The sequence below is a fragment of the Trematomus bernacchii genome, unplaced genomic scaffold (genome assembly GCF_902827165.1).
Source record: "Trematomus bernacchii unplaced genomic scaffold, fTreBer1.1, whole genome shotgun sequence".
Taxonomy (NCBI): domain Eukaryota; kingdom Metazoa; phylum Chordata; class Actinopteri; order Perciformes; family Nototheniidae; genus Trematomus; species Trematomus bernacchii.
Genome location: NW_022988043.1, coordinates 1,484,075 through 1,497,875, shown reverse-complemented (window position 1 = coordinate 1,497,875; position 13,801 = coordinate 1,484,075). Strand labels below are relative to the sequence as shown.

Here is a 13,801-nt window from a genome sequence, read left to right as displayed (position 1 = left end):
ATCACATTTATGTTTGTACAGTAGCTTAGGCAACATCAAGGCGTCTGACAACTGACCCTACAGACAGGTCGATTGGGAGCTAATAGGTACAATATGCCTGAACAGACATTAATCACGAGAATGAAAACTGCTGTGAGAGAGCATTTGAGGACAACTTATAGCACATCCTATAGCATCCCAGTGAGAGCACGATATAATTAATACCTTGATATTGTAGCCTTTAAACGAGACAGGCAATACAAACAAATAAACCACTGCCACGAATACCCATCCCCCAGCCCTATAAGGCAGATAACAAATATGGCGATATCAAACTCAGACATAGCAACGTGCTGCATGCAGTTCAGCTCCTGTCCTCCTGTCCCTCATCGCTGCCAGTCAGCAGATGAAGATGTGAGCAATATGGCACATAAGCAACACGTCTGATGATGAAGAGGGAGGGGGGGGGGGGGGGGGGGGGACTAACAGGCAAATGTAATAATTGTCACATCGAAACCCCATTTTCTTCTTCACAACGCCTTCCCATTTATCACATATTACTACTGTAGGTGTGAGTGTACCTCTGTAATGACAGTGAGGGTAGATCCAGGTCCATAACTGGGCTTCCTGTGTCATTTGTAGAGTATAGACAAAACGCGCGCACACACACAAACAATGCAAGGACAGGAAACTCTAACCCATCTAACACATTGAGGACTTATCGATGTACTCATTACATGTGAATGTATCAGGCAAACCAAGGCCACATCTCTTTCTGTCTCCCCTCACACACACACTTGCCTTCCTTCTCACACATTTCCCCTCTCATTGTCTCTGCGCTGGCTCCACAGTCTCTCTACCCCCCTCTCTCATCTCTCTCTCTCTCCTCTCTCTCTCTCTCTCTCTCTACTCTCTCTCTCCTCTCTCTCTCTCATCTCTCTCTCTCTCTCTCTCTCTCTCTCCTCTCTCTCTCTCTCTCTATCTCTCCCTCCCTCTCCTCCGCTCTATTCCCACACAATGCATCACACTCGGTGTTCCTATCGACTGGCTTACATGCTGTAAAATACATTTTCCAGATTGATCACGCATATCACAGCAGCTTTGCAGCGGGGTCTAACCCTTTTGCCAAATGACGCCCACATCAATATTGAGGCATGCAGTATCAAGGCAGAGTTTTTAAGAACGGGGAGAGGGGAATATTGTTTGGTTTGTGAAGAATCACCTTGATTAAGCCACATGAGGTAAGATAGAGGTGGCTCTGTGTGGTGCGCAGACTTTCCTTGCTGTCTGGGAAAAATATTAAACATTAATGCGCACACAGGCTAGCACAGAGCTCACTGCTGTACTTCCTCACGTATAGCCTCTGCTTCTTTGTGTTAGCATTGTGTCAGTGGCTCTGTAAAAATGTAAGGTATTTACTCATTGTGTAATTAACACACTTAATCCCTTGTATCACCTTATTTTCGGTGGGAAGGGTGTAATAGAGACAAACAGTGTATTAATAATTATATGTGCCATTATAAGGCAATGCCGAAGAGTGACTCAGTAACTGTAGCCTGCACTTGGGCTTTTCTTATACCAGGAACGGACAGAGACAACAAAATCCCTTGGATGATAAAACATAAAATATGCTTGAGAATGAGACATTGTTGCCTATTTCTTTTTTTAATAGTACAGTCACCATCACACAACTTCATCAACCGACCCTTCTGCAAAAAGCTGCATCATGGAGTAAGCAAATTGAAGGCAACAACCAATAAAATTCAAGAAACAATGAAAATTTTCAAGACGAAACAAACAAAATGTATTTGAAATGATATATTAAAAGTGCTTTTGATTTTCATGTCTCTCCTCTTTGACTGATGATCGACTCCACACGCACTCATGGCCGGGGAAAGGCGCCCCAGACGTCCTTTCAGTAAAAATGTCCAGGAGGTCAGTTTGCTGCAGTAGCAGGTCCATCGTTTCAATTGGGAAAAAGTTCAACCATCAGTGGTAATATTGTCATAGCGATTAGACCGTTTCTTATTTGTCTACATTTCTTTATTTTTCTGTTTTTAAATTCTCACTTCAATTTTAATTCTTGGAGAACATAGCTTCGACAACATATATCGCACTCATTATAAGAAGCAAAAGGTTATATCAAAAAATTATTAGTATAGAATCACAGAAACCCTGGTTTAGAACCAGAAAAAATACAAAACAGAGAGGTACATAGACACAGGACAATTCTTATAATTGCTTGGAAACATTATTTTCCCGCTAAGTCTTGATTCTTTTTTACTTACTGCGCATATGATGTTTTTCATTTTATTTGTATTTTTTACCAAAAAAAAGGAAAATAAAGACTAGTATTTTACAAAATGAAGAGTATTGTTCTTGACGATGAGGGTGGATTTACACAGGTGTAAAGTCCAGTTCCAATATTTTTCTGTACATAATGTATTCCATCTCAGTCCCAGAAGACAGAAAAAAAGTAATGTCTTCCAAGTTTCGCAGAAAAGGTCCTATATATAGTCTTCTTGGAGGAGGAAGATGGGGTCAGGGGCGCTGAATTTTGGTCCTTTTTTTCCTCTCTTTTTCCCCACTTTCATATTAGGATCATTGGATGGACATGTAAGGCCAGTTGAAGCTGCTCCCGGATAATAGCATATCCCTGATGAGGGTTTCAATAGGAGTTTTACCTACCAAGCGGACGAAGAACAGCTGCTCGATTACCGATGATGAGACGGTGCGCAGAGAGGGCAGCCGCAGCAGGAGCTTCCCGAAGCGGCTGGGCTGGTTCGGGTACTGGCTCCTAACGTACTCCTCCAGGGCGCACTGGGATTTCTCCTGCAGGCTCTCGATGTGAGCAGCGTCCGACAGGCCGCAAGCATCTGAGAAACACACACCAAGAACACTGTGGTTAGGCTCGTCACGTCTCGAAAACCCCAAGGTCCAACATATTGTGCAAAAAAGTCGCTGAATCTGATATTTTTTTACTGCTTAACTTCAACATTTCGAGGAACCGGTGAAACATTTACTGTTGGTTACAAATATATTGTTAAGAAAATATTATATTATCAAAACACATCAGTCTCCAAGCTTGAAGAGAAACAGTGATATTAAAAATGTTTTTACTTTTTTATTTTATATATATATATATAAATATATAGGCTCGAACTAAAAAATTACATTGCAGTCAATTTTGCCTTTTATTTTGGGGGCAAAATATGAAAACAAAAGCACATGGTCAATTCTAGCCTCACGTGGGCTTAGCTTTGGCAAGTGCACTTGCACGTGCACCTTGCCACCCCCAATGTATGTCCTGCAGAAGCACTCTGGTTATCATTCAACATCAGCCTTTACGTGTTATTGACAAAGTGGAATGAACAAACACACTGCCCAAACATGCTACATCACACTGAGCGAGTGGGACTGTCATACAGAATAAACAAGGGACTTGCTGCTGTATTAGGGGAGTCACAAGTCAGTGGAGGATATTCCTGCCTGCTCTTACAACAATCAACAAGAATATAGAGTTAAATGTCATGAAAACCGTGTTGTGAGCCTGCAGAAGAAGAACTGGTGGGGAAATGGAGCAAAGGCGAAAGGTAGGGAATAGGCCTAAAGGCCGATGCTCTTAATGTCTGGACTCTGGGGATTCAAGTATAAGGAAACATAAACGACACTGATGAATCTGAAATTACACTAGATGTAATGTGACCTAATTACTCTGCAGTAAGCTGTTAAGTCATTTCGCCGCCCTTCTCTCCATAGACCTCTCCTGGCCTGTTTTTCGACGGAGCCTATAGGACAGGCCGCTGGAAGCAATCAAATGTATTAGAGGAGGTGAAGTCAATAGTCACGCAGGAGCGACATAAAATGTCAGAAAATGAGCCTGTGCAACAACGCAGGCGATGAACCTGTTTTGGTGCTCACTGGTGGGTTATGCAGCCCTGCACAGCCACGCTTCACTATAGACAAAAGCATATAATGCTTGTTAGTGTCTTACGATGTTTTAGCCCGTTATAAAAGGGGAGTGCTTTTCACACAAGCATGCGTGTTCTATAAACTGCTGTAAATGCAAGCAGCATAACCGCTGTCCCACATGGAGTATAGGTTGTCCTCTGGAGTCTGTATTGAGCTGCGCTTTTGTAGAAACTACACAAGGAAGACATCTTTAGTATCCAAGTACTAATACATTGAACACCGGACAGAGGCTTTTAAGCCTACTCGTGGTTCATCGGTGCTATAACTCACTATGGCCAGACACAATAACCTTATGAACCCGGGGGCAACGCTGAGATCTCGGGGTGATTTACTGTGACCTTAGTCCTGCCGGTCAAAGCCCCATGTATGCAAATCCCTTTGGATTAACGCTGAGTGTCCCTTTTAAAATCTACAGAAATCAATAAGGCTGAAATGAATTACATTTGAACATTTTTGGTAAAAATATATAGGCTAGTTTGAATGTTGCAATGCAGCGATATAGGAGGTGCAGGGGATATGCTGTAGTTTAATGCATGCGTCGAAAGAAAGCTGGTCAAAGACACCCCATAGTTCTCCATTAGGCCTGCTTGCAACCCTGCACCCCACCACCTCAATATACTGAGACGTGGGAGCAGATAGCTTCCAGATCAGCAAATGCGATTTATGTGGTAAGCTAGCAAAGACACACAGACACTGTAGCGTGCACACGTGGATGAGGACTTAAAATAAAACAAGGACCCTAAACTGTGGTGAAATCGTGTAGCCTGGCCACTATTATTAAGTGCATCAAATACTGACAAGTCTGGTGTTATTAAAGGCAAACAATCCACGCTAGTTTTGGCAAAGTGCCACATGACTTGTTATAGCCAACACCAGTTGTAGTCTCTACTAAACTAAATGATCTGTTAGAAAACATGGACAATGTTAATGTGTGTATGAAGTTTCTCTGGGTAATCGGGGGTGAATAACCAAAACAGCATAAAAATAGGAAAATGTGGCCAAATATATCAGCACACACAGCAAAGCGCATCTAACAAGATGCCACATTACTATATAGTAACTGAGGCAAAGTATGTATTTATTTGTGTTAAAACATATATTTACCTCTCAGAGTGCCTTGTATTTTTGGGGTGTCCGAATAAATTGAAACTGATTTTTTTTTATTATGGCTCCAGAAATTACACATATAGAAAAACCTAAAGTTTTCTAACTGAAGAAAACCCTATGTGTTATGGTATTCGCTAAGACTGAAAATGTTGAAGCAGACAAGCTCGGAAGTTAATCTCTGCATTTCTAAGTTTGGTGAGCACTCAAACTTGAAGTTAGGATCATTTAGATTCCTATTATACACAATGTTAAGGTACTTTTAACATTCTGCATGACGTTTTAATATGGTGTTGGATAATTTATTAAAAATATAAAATAATATATTTTCTTATCATTTCAAATGTATTATAATTACATTTAATGTAATGTGTGTAAGCAGTTTTACATCCTTTGACATAAAGTAAATAATAAAAAAAGAATTACTGAAATATGCTCAAGGAAAAGTGTAACCACTGAATATAAAATTGAGTTATGACGGTTTCTAAGGATATTGTAAATGGGAATTATGTTAATATAAATCCACATCTGAAAACTACAGTAAAACTGAATATTATAACATGAACGTCTCTAATTATAGGATATGTACATATATGTTACAGAATTGTCTAATGTGCCAAATACAAGACAATAAGGTCAAAACTTTGAGGTAAGTTCTACATTAGTTTGGGGCCTGATTGTGAGTTTATACTTTCCTTTCCCTTCCATCGCTAGACTCCCTTGACATAACAGGCCTAATGGCACCAAGCTACACAACCAACCCCAAAATAGCGTCTAAATTACGCACCGAGCGTAAATGAGGAACTTTAGGACCTTGCCTCAGTCAGCCATCAATTAAGCTATCAACAATGTGGGTTAGGTTCGGAAATTGCTGCTGATGACTTTTAAAAGCGTGTGCGACAGGATAAACTATCCTCAGTAACTTCGAAAAATGAATAGGTCAGTTACAAATATACAAACAATCTATACAGCAGTGCTGCCCTGAGTAGAGAAGCGATGCACTGATCATATGAGTCAACATCCATCAGCTTTCTGATCTCTGTCTGCTAAGGATTATTTCCTTCCCCCCCAAGACATGTGTTTGTTCACGCAAAACAAAGATAAAAGCATGCACCAACACTCATAAATGTATCAGCTGTCATATATCACACAGTGATAGACTATTTCATCTTTACGCTCGACTATTTGACACCTGTTCCAACATTTATGGCCGCGAACCTAACATCTAGCTCTTGGCTCAGACGTGTTCAAAAAGTTTAAACTCAACACTGTGAAATATTTAGATGTATAAGATTGTCAATTATACCGGATCTAAGGCGCATTGTACTATGAGTTACACTTAAAAACGTGATGCGCTCGCTCAATCTGGATTTGTTTACACTTCTTATGCTGCGGCTACAACGGACATGGGAATGCATGTAAGTGGATATGTAGCAAGCTGTTGACAAAATAGCTATTACATCGGCTACACAAACATCTCGTAAAGTCAGATTTGTAACCAGCCTATACTTGACAGCCATATTATTGATGCCACAGTGTCACTGTCTCACCATGCGAGCCTTGCTCGTAGTAACATTAGTGCAACTGGCCTTATGTGATTAGAGACGTGTTCCTATGTGGTATGTCGGACACCCACCTGATGTAAAAAGCACGATGGCCTTCAGGCAGCTGTACTCTGCCGAGTCTACGTGCAGGGTCTTAAGCTTCTCCACTTGCTCCTGGAAGATCCGGATGTGATCCATGAAAGCCACGACCCGGTCCGCAGACATCGGGGAGGCGTGGAGGCCCGCCGCGGCGAGCAGAGGGGCAACATGCAGAGGCATGGAGCACTGGGCTGCGTTAAGCACAAACAACTCGCTCCACGTCAGCCTGAGAAGGGACACCTGGTCGGTGATCTGCAGGTCTGGAAAGAAAGGGATGTTTCTCGCCCACTCCACGGCGCTGAAGAGCAAACGAGCCGCCAGCTCGCAGATGTTCTCGATGCCCATGATATTGTTGGGCTGCATGCACTGGCTCCCATACCGGGACGTCGGGTAAGGCTCGGCCCGCAGCAATAACGAGATGTATCCGGACAGATAGCAGTGGCCGTTCAGAGGGTCCCCGTTCGTCAGCGCGTACTGGCCTGGGTTGGGCTGAGTTGGAGGCATTCGTCCTCGCTGAACCGCTAACAAAAAGAAAGAGAAAAAAGAGGAAATGTGCATCCAGGACTGATAAACATTGTTCACGAGTAGTAACCGTAGAGAAAGCTACAGCTAGTGTGTTACTCCTCAATAAAACGGCGTGCACTGAAATCTAAATTCAGCACGCTTTTCAAAACATATTGACTAGAATATGCCATTTGTAAGAGCAAATTATTTTATCGACAGCATAAACATCTCATCAAATCTGATGTGTTTTATCCCTCAACCATCACACTGTTTGCATTTCCATTCAGAGTTGCACGTTACATGTACACAACATGGAAATACAATCACTTTTATAGTCAATTCACATTTTCTGCTATACAAAGACAAAGATTAACACATATACTTTAATAAGTATTTCACGGCGTCATTGCATAGTAGCCTACAGGCAACAGTCTACTTGTATTACTTGGCCATTTTATTTACGTGGGGTTTTGTATATATTAATAATTTATCATTGTGGTCAAACATATTACAAATGTGATTGATAATTACTGATTCATGTAAAAACATTTAGACATTTTACCAAAACCCAAAGGTCAGCTGGGAATAAAAGGAATTCAGCTATTGATTATTATTATTAAATAAATAAAATATTTATGTTACTGATGTTACATTACACGTGGGCTTGCTGTTTGTACAGCAAAAAGTTGATTTTAAATAAGGGGTGTTTGCATGAATTGGAACAAAACACTTGCCATAGAGAGGAAAGTTATACGGCCTGTATTGCACCAGGCAAAACAATGAGCCATGGACAACTTCAGCGGCATTATTCAGTGTGTCTGAGCTGTCTAGTCAGCATAAGGAGCTAGAGACGTGGGTTTGTAGTGTGTTCATTTTACATTCACACACACTGATTACAAAACCCACTTTACAATTATAAATGAGTAAACTACACATATATATGGAAAGGACTATTAGCCCTGCACACAAACACACACACAAACACACACACACACACACACACACACACACACACACACACACACACACACACACCCACACACACACACACACACACACACACACACACACACACACACACACACACACACACACACACACACACACATACACACATACACATACAGGCAGACATTCAGATCAACTCATACTCTGTTCTAAAACAAATACGTAAAAATGCCCTGTTGTTCAGAATTTCTTTGCTTGATAATATTACAATTTAGTCTGCAAGGAAAAACTAAATAAAGGGGTCAGCTAAACGAGCCGCTTTGTTAATACGACCTGCATTCACAAGCATAACTGCTGTGGCTGCACTGGCCTTTTACCTCTTTTACAGAGGCAGAAAATACTAATCATTCATGCAAACATCCCTAAAAAACATGGATGGAGACTGCAGTATGCCCAGCCATATGCCTGTGACCTTAATGCAACATGGCAGCCCTGTTCGTCTGCTACTATGCAATGCGTAATCATGAGGGGCTTTAAAAATATATTCACCTTCCCGCCGCATTCCCACTTTTAGACATTTCTTCAGCCGGCAGTATTGGCACTGATTTCGGTGGTGCTGGTCAATGGGACAGTTCCTATTGGCACGACATGAGTATGTTAAGTTCCTCCGTACACTCCTCTTGAAGAAACTTTTGCATCCCTCGCAGGTGAACTGGCCATAGTGTTTGCCGCTCGATTTGTCCCCGCAAACCACACATTCAATATGCTGTGCAGTCGATCCAGAAGTCTTACTCCCCTGTTCCCCGGCGGTCCCCGGTGTGGACGGGGGTCCCGGCTGGCTGGGGGTCTGCGGAGTGTGCGGCGCTGCCGACGCCGTCTGCTGCTGCTCCCTCGCCGGCTGCGTTGCTGGGTTGGGGCCGCTCGGAGGTCCTCCGGCCACGTCTTCCTGCGGATCTCTCCAGACGCTAACTACCATTGCCATATCTCGGCCCCTGAAAGTGCTATAAAGCGAAATGTTCGCCGGTGTTTATGAAGCGTTGGAGGAAAAAACGAGATCTCAAAAGACGGGGCAGTGCAAAGTCAAATCGGAGTACGCAATCTCATATAGGGTAAGAAGCAGAGTAGAACGCGATCAATACATTCAGAATACAGGAGAGCGATTGAATAGGCACCCGATCAAGATTTGCAAGTATCGGGAGGCCAGTTCCAAGGTATATTGCAGCCAGCCATTCAGGAATCCCTAATCTTGTAGGAGAACCAGTGTCCAGTCGTAACAAATTGCAGTTTGATATAAAATAGCCACAAAGGAAAGGCAGGAGAAAAAAACCTTTTGCTGGAAAGACACGCGATCCAAAGTGCTGCGGAGATAAATTCCTTTCTCTTTTCTTCCCTTTGCTCCTTTACACTCCCGTCTTCGTCGTATAGGAGTGGAGGAAAAACTGAAGTGCCGGATTTTTACATCTATATTCTTAAATAAGCCTCATCATCTCGCCCAGCAGCGAAAGAAAACCGCGTCGCCGAACGAAGTGCCCATGTATAGTTTCACCTCTCTCCAGCAGGAGGAATGGAGATACGAAGAGAAAAGATAAAAAAGAAGACCAAAAGCAACAACTAATAGAATATGCAAGAAGAAGGAGAGACCCAAAAATGAATGCGCTTAAACGGGAGGACCAGCAGAGCAATGTTTCCGAAACGGGGGATCTGCGCGAATGTCTGTATATAGTGAACTTTGACACTACTATTGAAACTGACACGTTTCTATGGAGATCGCTGCGCCTTATATGGTGCTCATGTCAAGGAGCCAAGAGAGGGGCTGCTGGAGACTGATAATCAAAGGCGACTGACTGGCCAGAGCCCTGCATAGAGGAGGAGGAGAGGAGGAGAGGGGGGAGATAGGGAGAGAGAGAAAATGGGAGGCTAAGGTTATAGCCAAGCCCTCTCTTCCTCTCCATTGGTTAGAGTCCCCCTCCGTTCATTCACTGCAAAAAATGTCCATCTCATTAAGTCATTGGGTCTCGTGTTCAAATGTTGAAATGTTATATTTTTCTGAAAACACAGTAGAAAAAAATGCAAGTGCAGTTAAGAGAATGATGCTTGTTCGTATTCGCAGTCCGACTCCTTTGTAGAATAATTAGGAGTTAATATCCTGAAATAAAGCAGCGTATGAAGGGAGATTCCTTTATAAATGAACAATGATGTAATACAATTTACAGTGATGGGCAGATTGGCATTGGAAACAAGTGGAAGCACCTTGCTTCGATGGAAGATTCGGTGTCTTATTCAGATAAATCCAAGATTTCCAGACTCAATACTGGACTGACTGATGTCTGGGGATGGATATTTTTTGCAGTGTTGCAATCTACGGCTGGAGGGGCTGGGGGGCTCTGACAGCCACAATTTACATTGAGCTCGCCCCGCGCTGCTATTTACTTTGAAACCTGATTAGTATGGGTCGTCTATTGTCACCAAAAAGAGGAAGAAATCCTGAATAGAATAGCAGAAAAAAGCGGGGTAAAGGCAAGGGGGGACAAAGCTTTTACGCACGACAAATAAACCCAAAAACTGTGCGCAACAGCGAAAGGGGGACTCTGGCTCAAAAAATTAGCCAAAGTTTCAAAATGGTTTGTCTTGGACTCATATATTTTTTATGAAAATAACGGGTGTCAGTATTGCATTGAAGCGAATGTATATGTTCACACGTTGTTTGTCTTTGGCATGCGCATTGCGGTACATTCTCGTCTGTAATCTGCACACTGTCGCTGATTAAAACTTACAATTTAGTTAAAATTAGATTTTAAAGGGAGGAAAATGTCAATGGGGAGAATGATGCATGAAAGAGAGTGTGCTTTACAAACGGGATGCCGAGTCAGTAGCCCAATATCTCAAAAATTACACGGAGCAATAAGCAATACCCAATAATTACCGAGGTCCTATAGTCTCCACTATCACTGAGCTCGTGTCACATTATGTCTTAATAATGACAGTAATTCAAAATCATGTGAAGTTGCTGGGAATTTGCATGGGGATTCCGGCTTTTTTTGTATGAGGGTTTCTGCGGGGTTACTACCGCTCCAGCTAAAAAATGTCTGGATCGCGCTGCCATCTAGCGTACATTGTACAATTACAACCTCATATGAATGCATGCACAAGTCATCAAACATGAATTTTTAATACTATAAAGTTAAAATAATAAAAATAAACTAAGCCTAATTTTTGCGTACCGTTTCCTTTCCTCTTTTTCACTTTGAAAAGTACAATCTTTTGATGTAATAAGGGAGCAAAGAAACGTTCAAGAAAAATAACAAGTAAAACTCATACTAAAACAAAATACAACTTGTCACAAAAGTGCACAAAAAATGGATTACATGTTATTTAAATGTTCCAAAAAGTGAAAACGCTTTGCAAAAATCATATCCAAAACCCCTAAAACACACATGGTGGAAAAAGGATAATCATTAAAAATACATCAAATTATTATTTAGAACAAATAAACTAAGTTGTTGTAAACAGATCTTTAACCACATAAAAGCTATTAGCAGACAAAACGGAGCGTAAGTATGCAAGTGCCCCTTTAGAAACGCATAGGAGGGATGGGTTGTTTTTTTAAGTATTCAACAAGAGAGCTCTCTCTCCCGTCCCTGTCTCGGACACTCCACTAGAACTCCCCGGCCATATCTCCAGCTCTTTGAAAAGGTGAAACCAATAAGATTAAATCGGACAAAGATTTTTTTCTGTAAGTGTATCATTAAGATTTAACTCCACAGATTGGAAAGGGGCTCCGCGGGAGAAGAGGAGAGCAGCGTGAGAGGGGCAGCGAATGGGAGCAGGGTAGGGGTTCTAATAGAAAGCTGGGAAACGGCGAGAGAAAAAGGAGAAAGTGGACAGCAGGACATTAAAAGAAGAAGCACCGGCGACGGCGGTTACCAGAAGAGAAGCAGCCCTCAACCTGGATAAAACCAGACACCATTAAGGCAAGTACAATGTTTATTTCTCACTTCTCCTACGTTACACATACATGGCTCTGAATACAAGGCTAAATTGTCACGCAACATGACCGTTAACTTCAAACCACATAGCCGACCCGGGCAGTGTCAGAGTCACAAGTTTAAAACTAGATATTTTCCCCGATGTTGGACTTATTTCACCGCTTTCCAACTGTCCTCGCTGATTTGTAGATCAGATAGTAGTTTTTACAAGCGGCTTGTAGTACCGCTGGACATGGGAGTCTGTATTTTTCGCTCGAGCCGTGCACCTCACCTGCAAGGCTATTTGTTGTTTGAACACATAATGAAAAGATCGATAGCAGGCTGTTTGTCTCAGCGATAGTGTCACCGGATTAAAAGGCTGATCAAAGAGAGCAGCCGAAACCCATATTTTACGCTGTTTTCGAAACGCCAGTTTAGCCACAACATTGTCAGATGCAAATATTATAGTTTGGTGCAAAATCTCACGCACCGGCAAAAACACGTAGAAAAGATTGCAGCGAGGGAATGAAAGAGGACACACAATGTAATTTATCAAAGCAGCATTATTAATGTTAAGGGGTTCAAATGAGAACTGATATCAAATATAGAGTGTAGCAATGTGTACCACTTACTACAGGACAAACTGAACGCCAGTCAGCTTTGTAAAATAACTATAATAAGATTTAACTTAATCCTCTCATGGGTGAATAAAGTTCATGCTAATTAATCATTTCACCATTTTCACGTGAGCCATGTAAGATTTATTTGTAATTTACATTTCTCTAGTTATTCTACCTTTTGTTATTTGGGAAACAAAATATGCACAGGCTGTTAAATTATTAAAAACATGCATATAATTACATAATCACATTATTATTAAACATGTCCAGGTAATGGATGCTTTTGCGCATTAGCAGTCGTTTTACTGTAATCTCTGCAACAGATAATTAGTGATCGTGGAATATTGAAATTCTATCTGACTCTTTCTATTTTAATCCAAATTGAATTATCCATAGTTTATATATAGCCTAACTGTTGCAATTTCATGATAGTTGAAATTGATAGGTGTAGTCAGTTTGGCCAATTATGTGATGATCAAGTTCTGATGCTCTTACAGTATGACGTTGTAAAACTCATGAAATATAGTTCCAAGCAGAAACTAACCAGCAGCATAAAGGGAAGACACTGAGGTCACAAGTGCAAGGTCCCCCAATAAACAACACGTGACTATATGGATGAGTTTTAGAAAATGTAAAACGATGCATCCGGATGTAAGGATTTAGGAATGGTTGAGGGTATTGATTGCGTGTAAGCACACCAGGATACATCCACAGCATATAGCCAAAAATATATCATATGGGTTGCTTCGCTCTTGCATGTGGCCTCTGCTCAAAACACCTCCTGTTTGCACACCAGGGTCATGTTTCTGGACGCTGGACTAGAGGGCCACATCAAGCTGATGCTGATCCCTGCGACCTCAACGCCTGCCTGCAAAACTAAAATGAATAAACAACCAAAATGAATAAAGTGATGAACACCTAGCATTGTTACACATCTCCATGCTGGGTCCAGTCTATTTAAATAATAGAAGCTGATTAATAGTCATACCGAGCAGTAGCAATACAATAAGATGCATCTCCAAACATAACGTTACACTTGTTGGGGTGTGCTTCTGTATATTAAGAA

The 13,801-nt window shown here is 41.6% G+C and overlaps 1 protein-coding gene across 2 annotated transcripts; it reads right to left on the bottom strand.

Moving 5' to 3' along the window:
• Positions 1 to 1,628: 1,628 nt before the first annotated feature.
• Positions 1,629 to 9,957, bottom strand: nr2f1a (nuclear receptor subfamily 2, group F, member 1a). 2 transcript variants are annotated; one of them, XM_034118570.1, is made up of 3 exons: positions 8,700 to 9,957; positions 6,692 to 7,219; positions 1,629 to 2,855 (listed from the first exon to the last, which is right to left on the bottom strand). In XM_034118570.1, the coding sequence occupies exons 1-3, from the start codon at positions 9,130 to 9,132 to the stop codon at positions 2,581 to 2,583; spliced, it is 1,236 nt and encodes a 411-aa protein (XP_033974461.1). In that variant the 5' UTR covers positions 9,133 to 9,957; the 3' UTR covers positions 1,629 to 2,580. The 2 variants fall into 2 exon arrangements, with proteins under 2 accessions (XP_033974461.1, XP_033974462.1); XM_034118571.1 differs by having other exon boundaries at positions 6,692 to 7,216.
• Between the last annotated feature and the right edge of the window lie 3,844 nt (positions 9,958 to 13,801).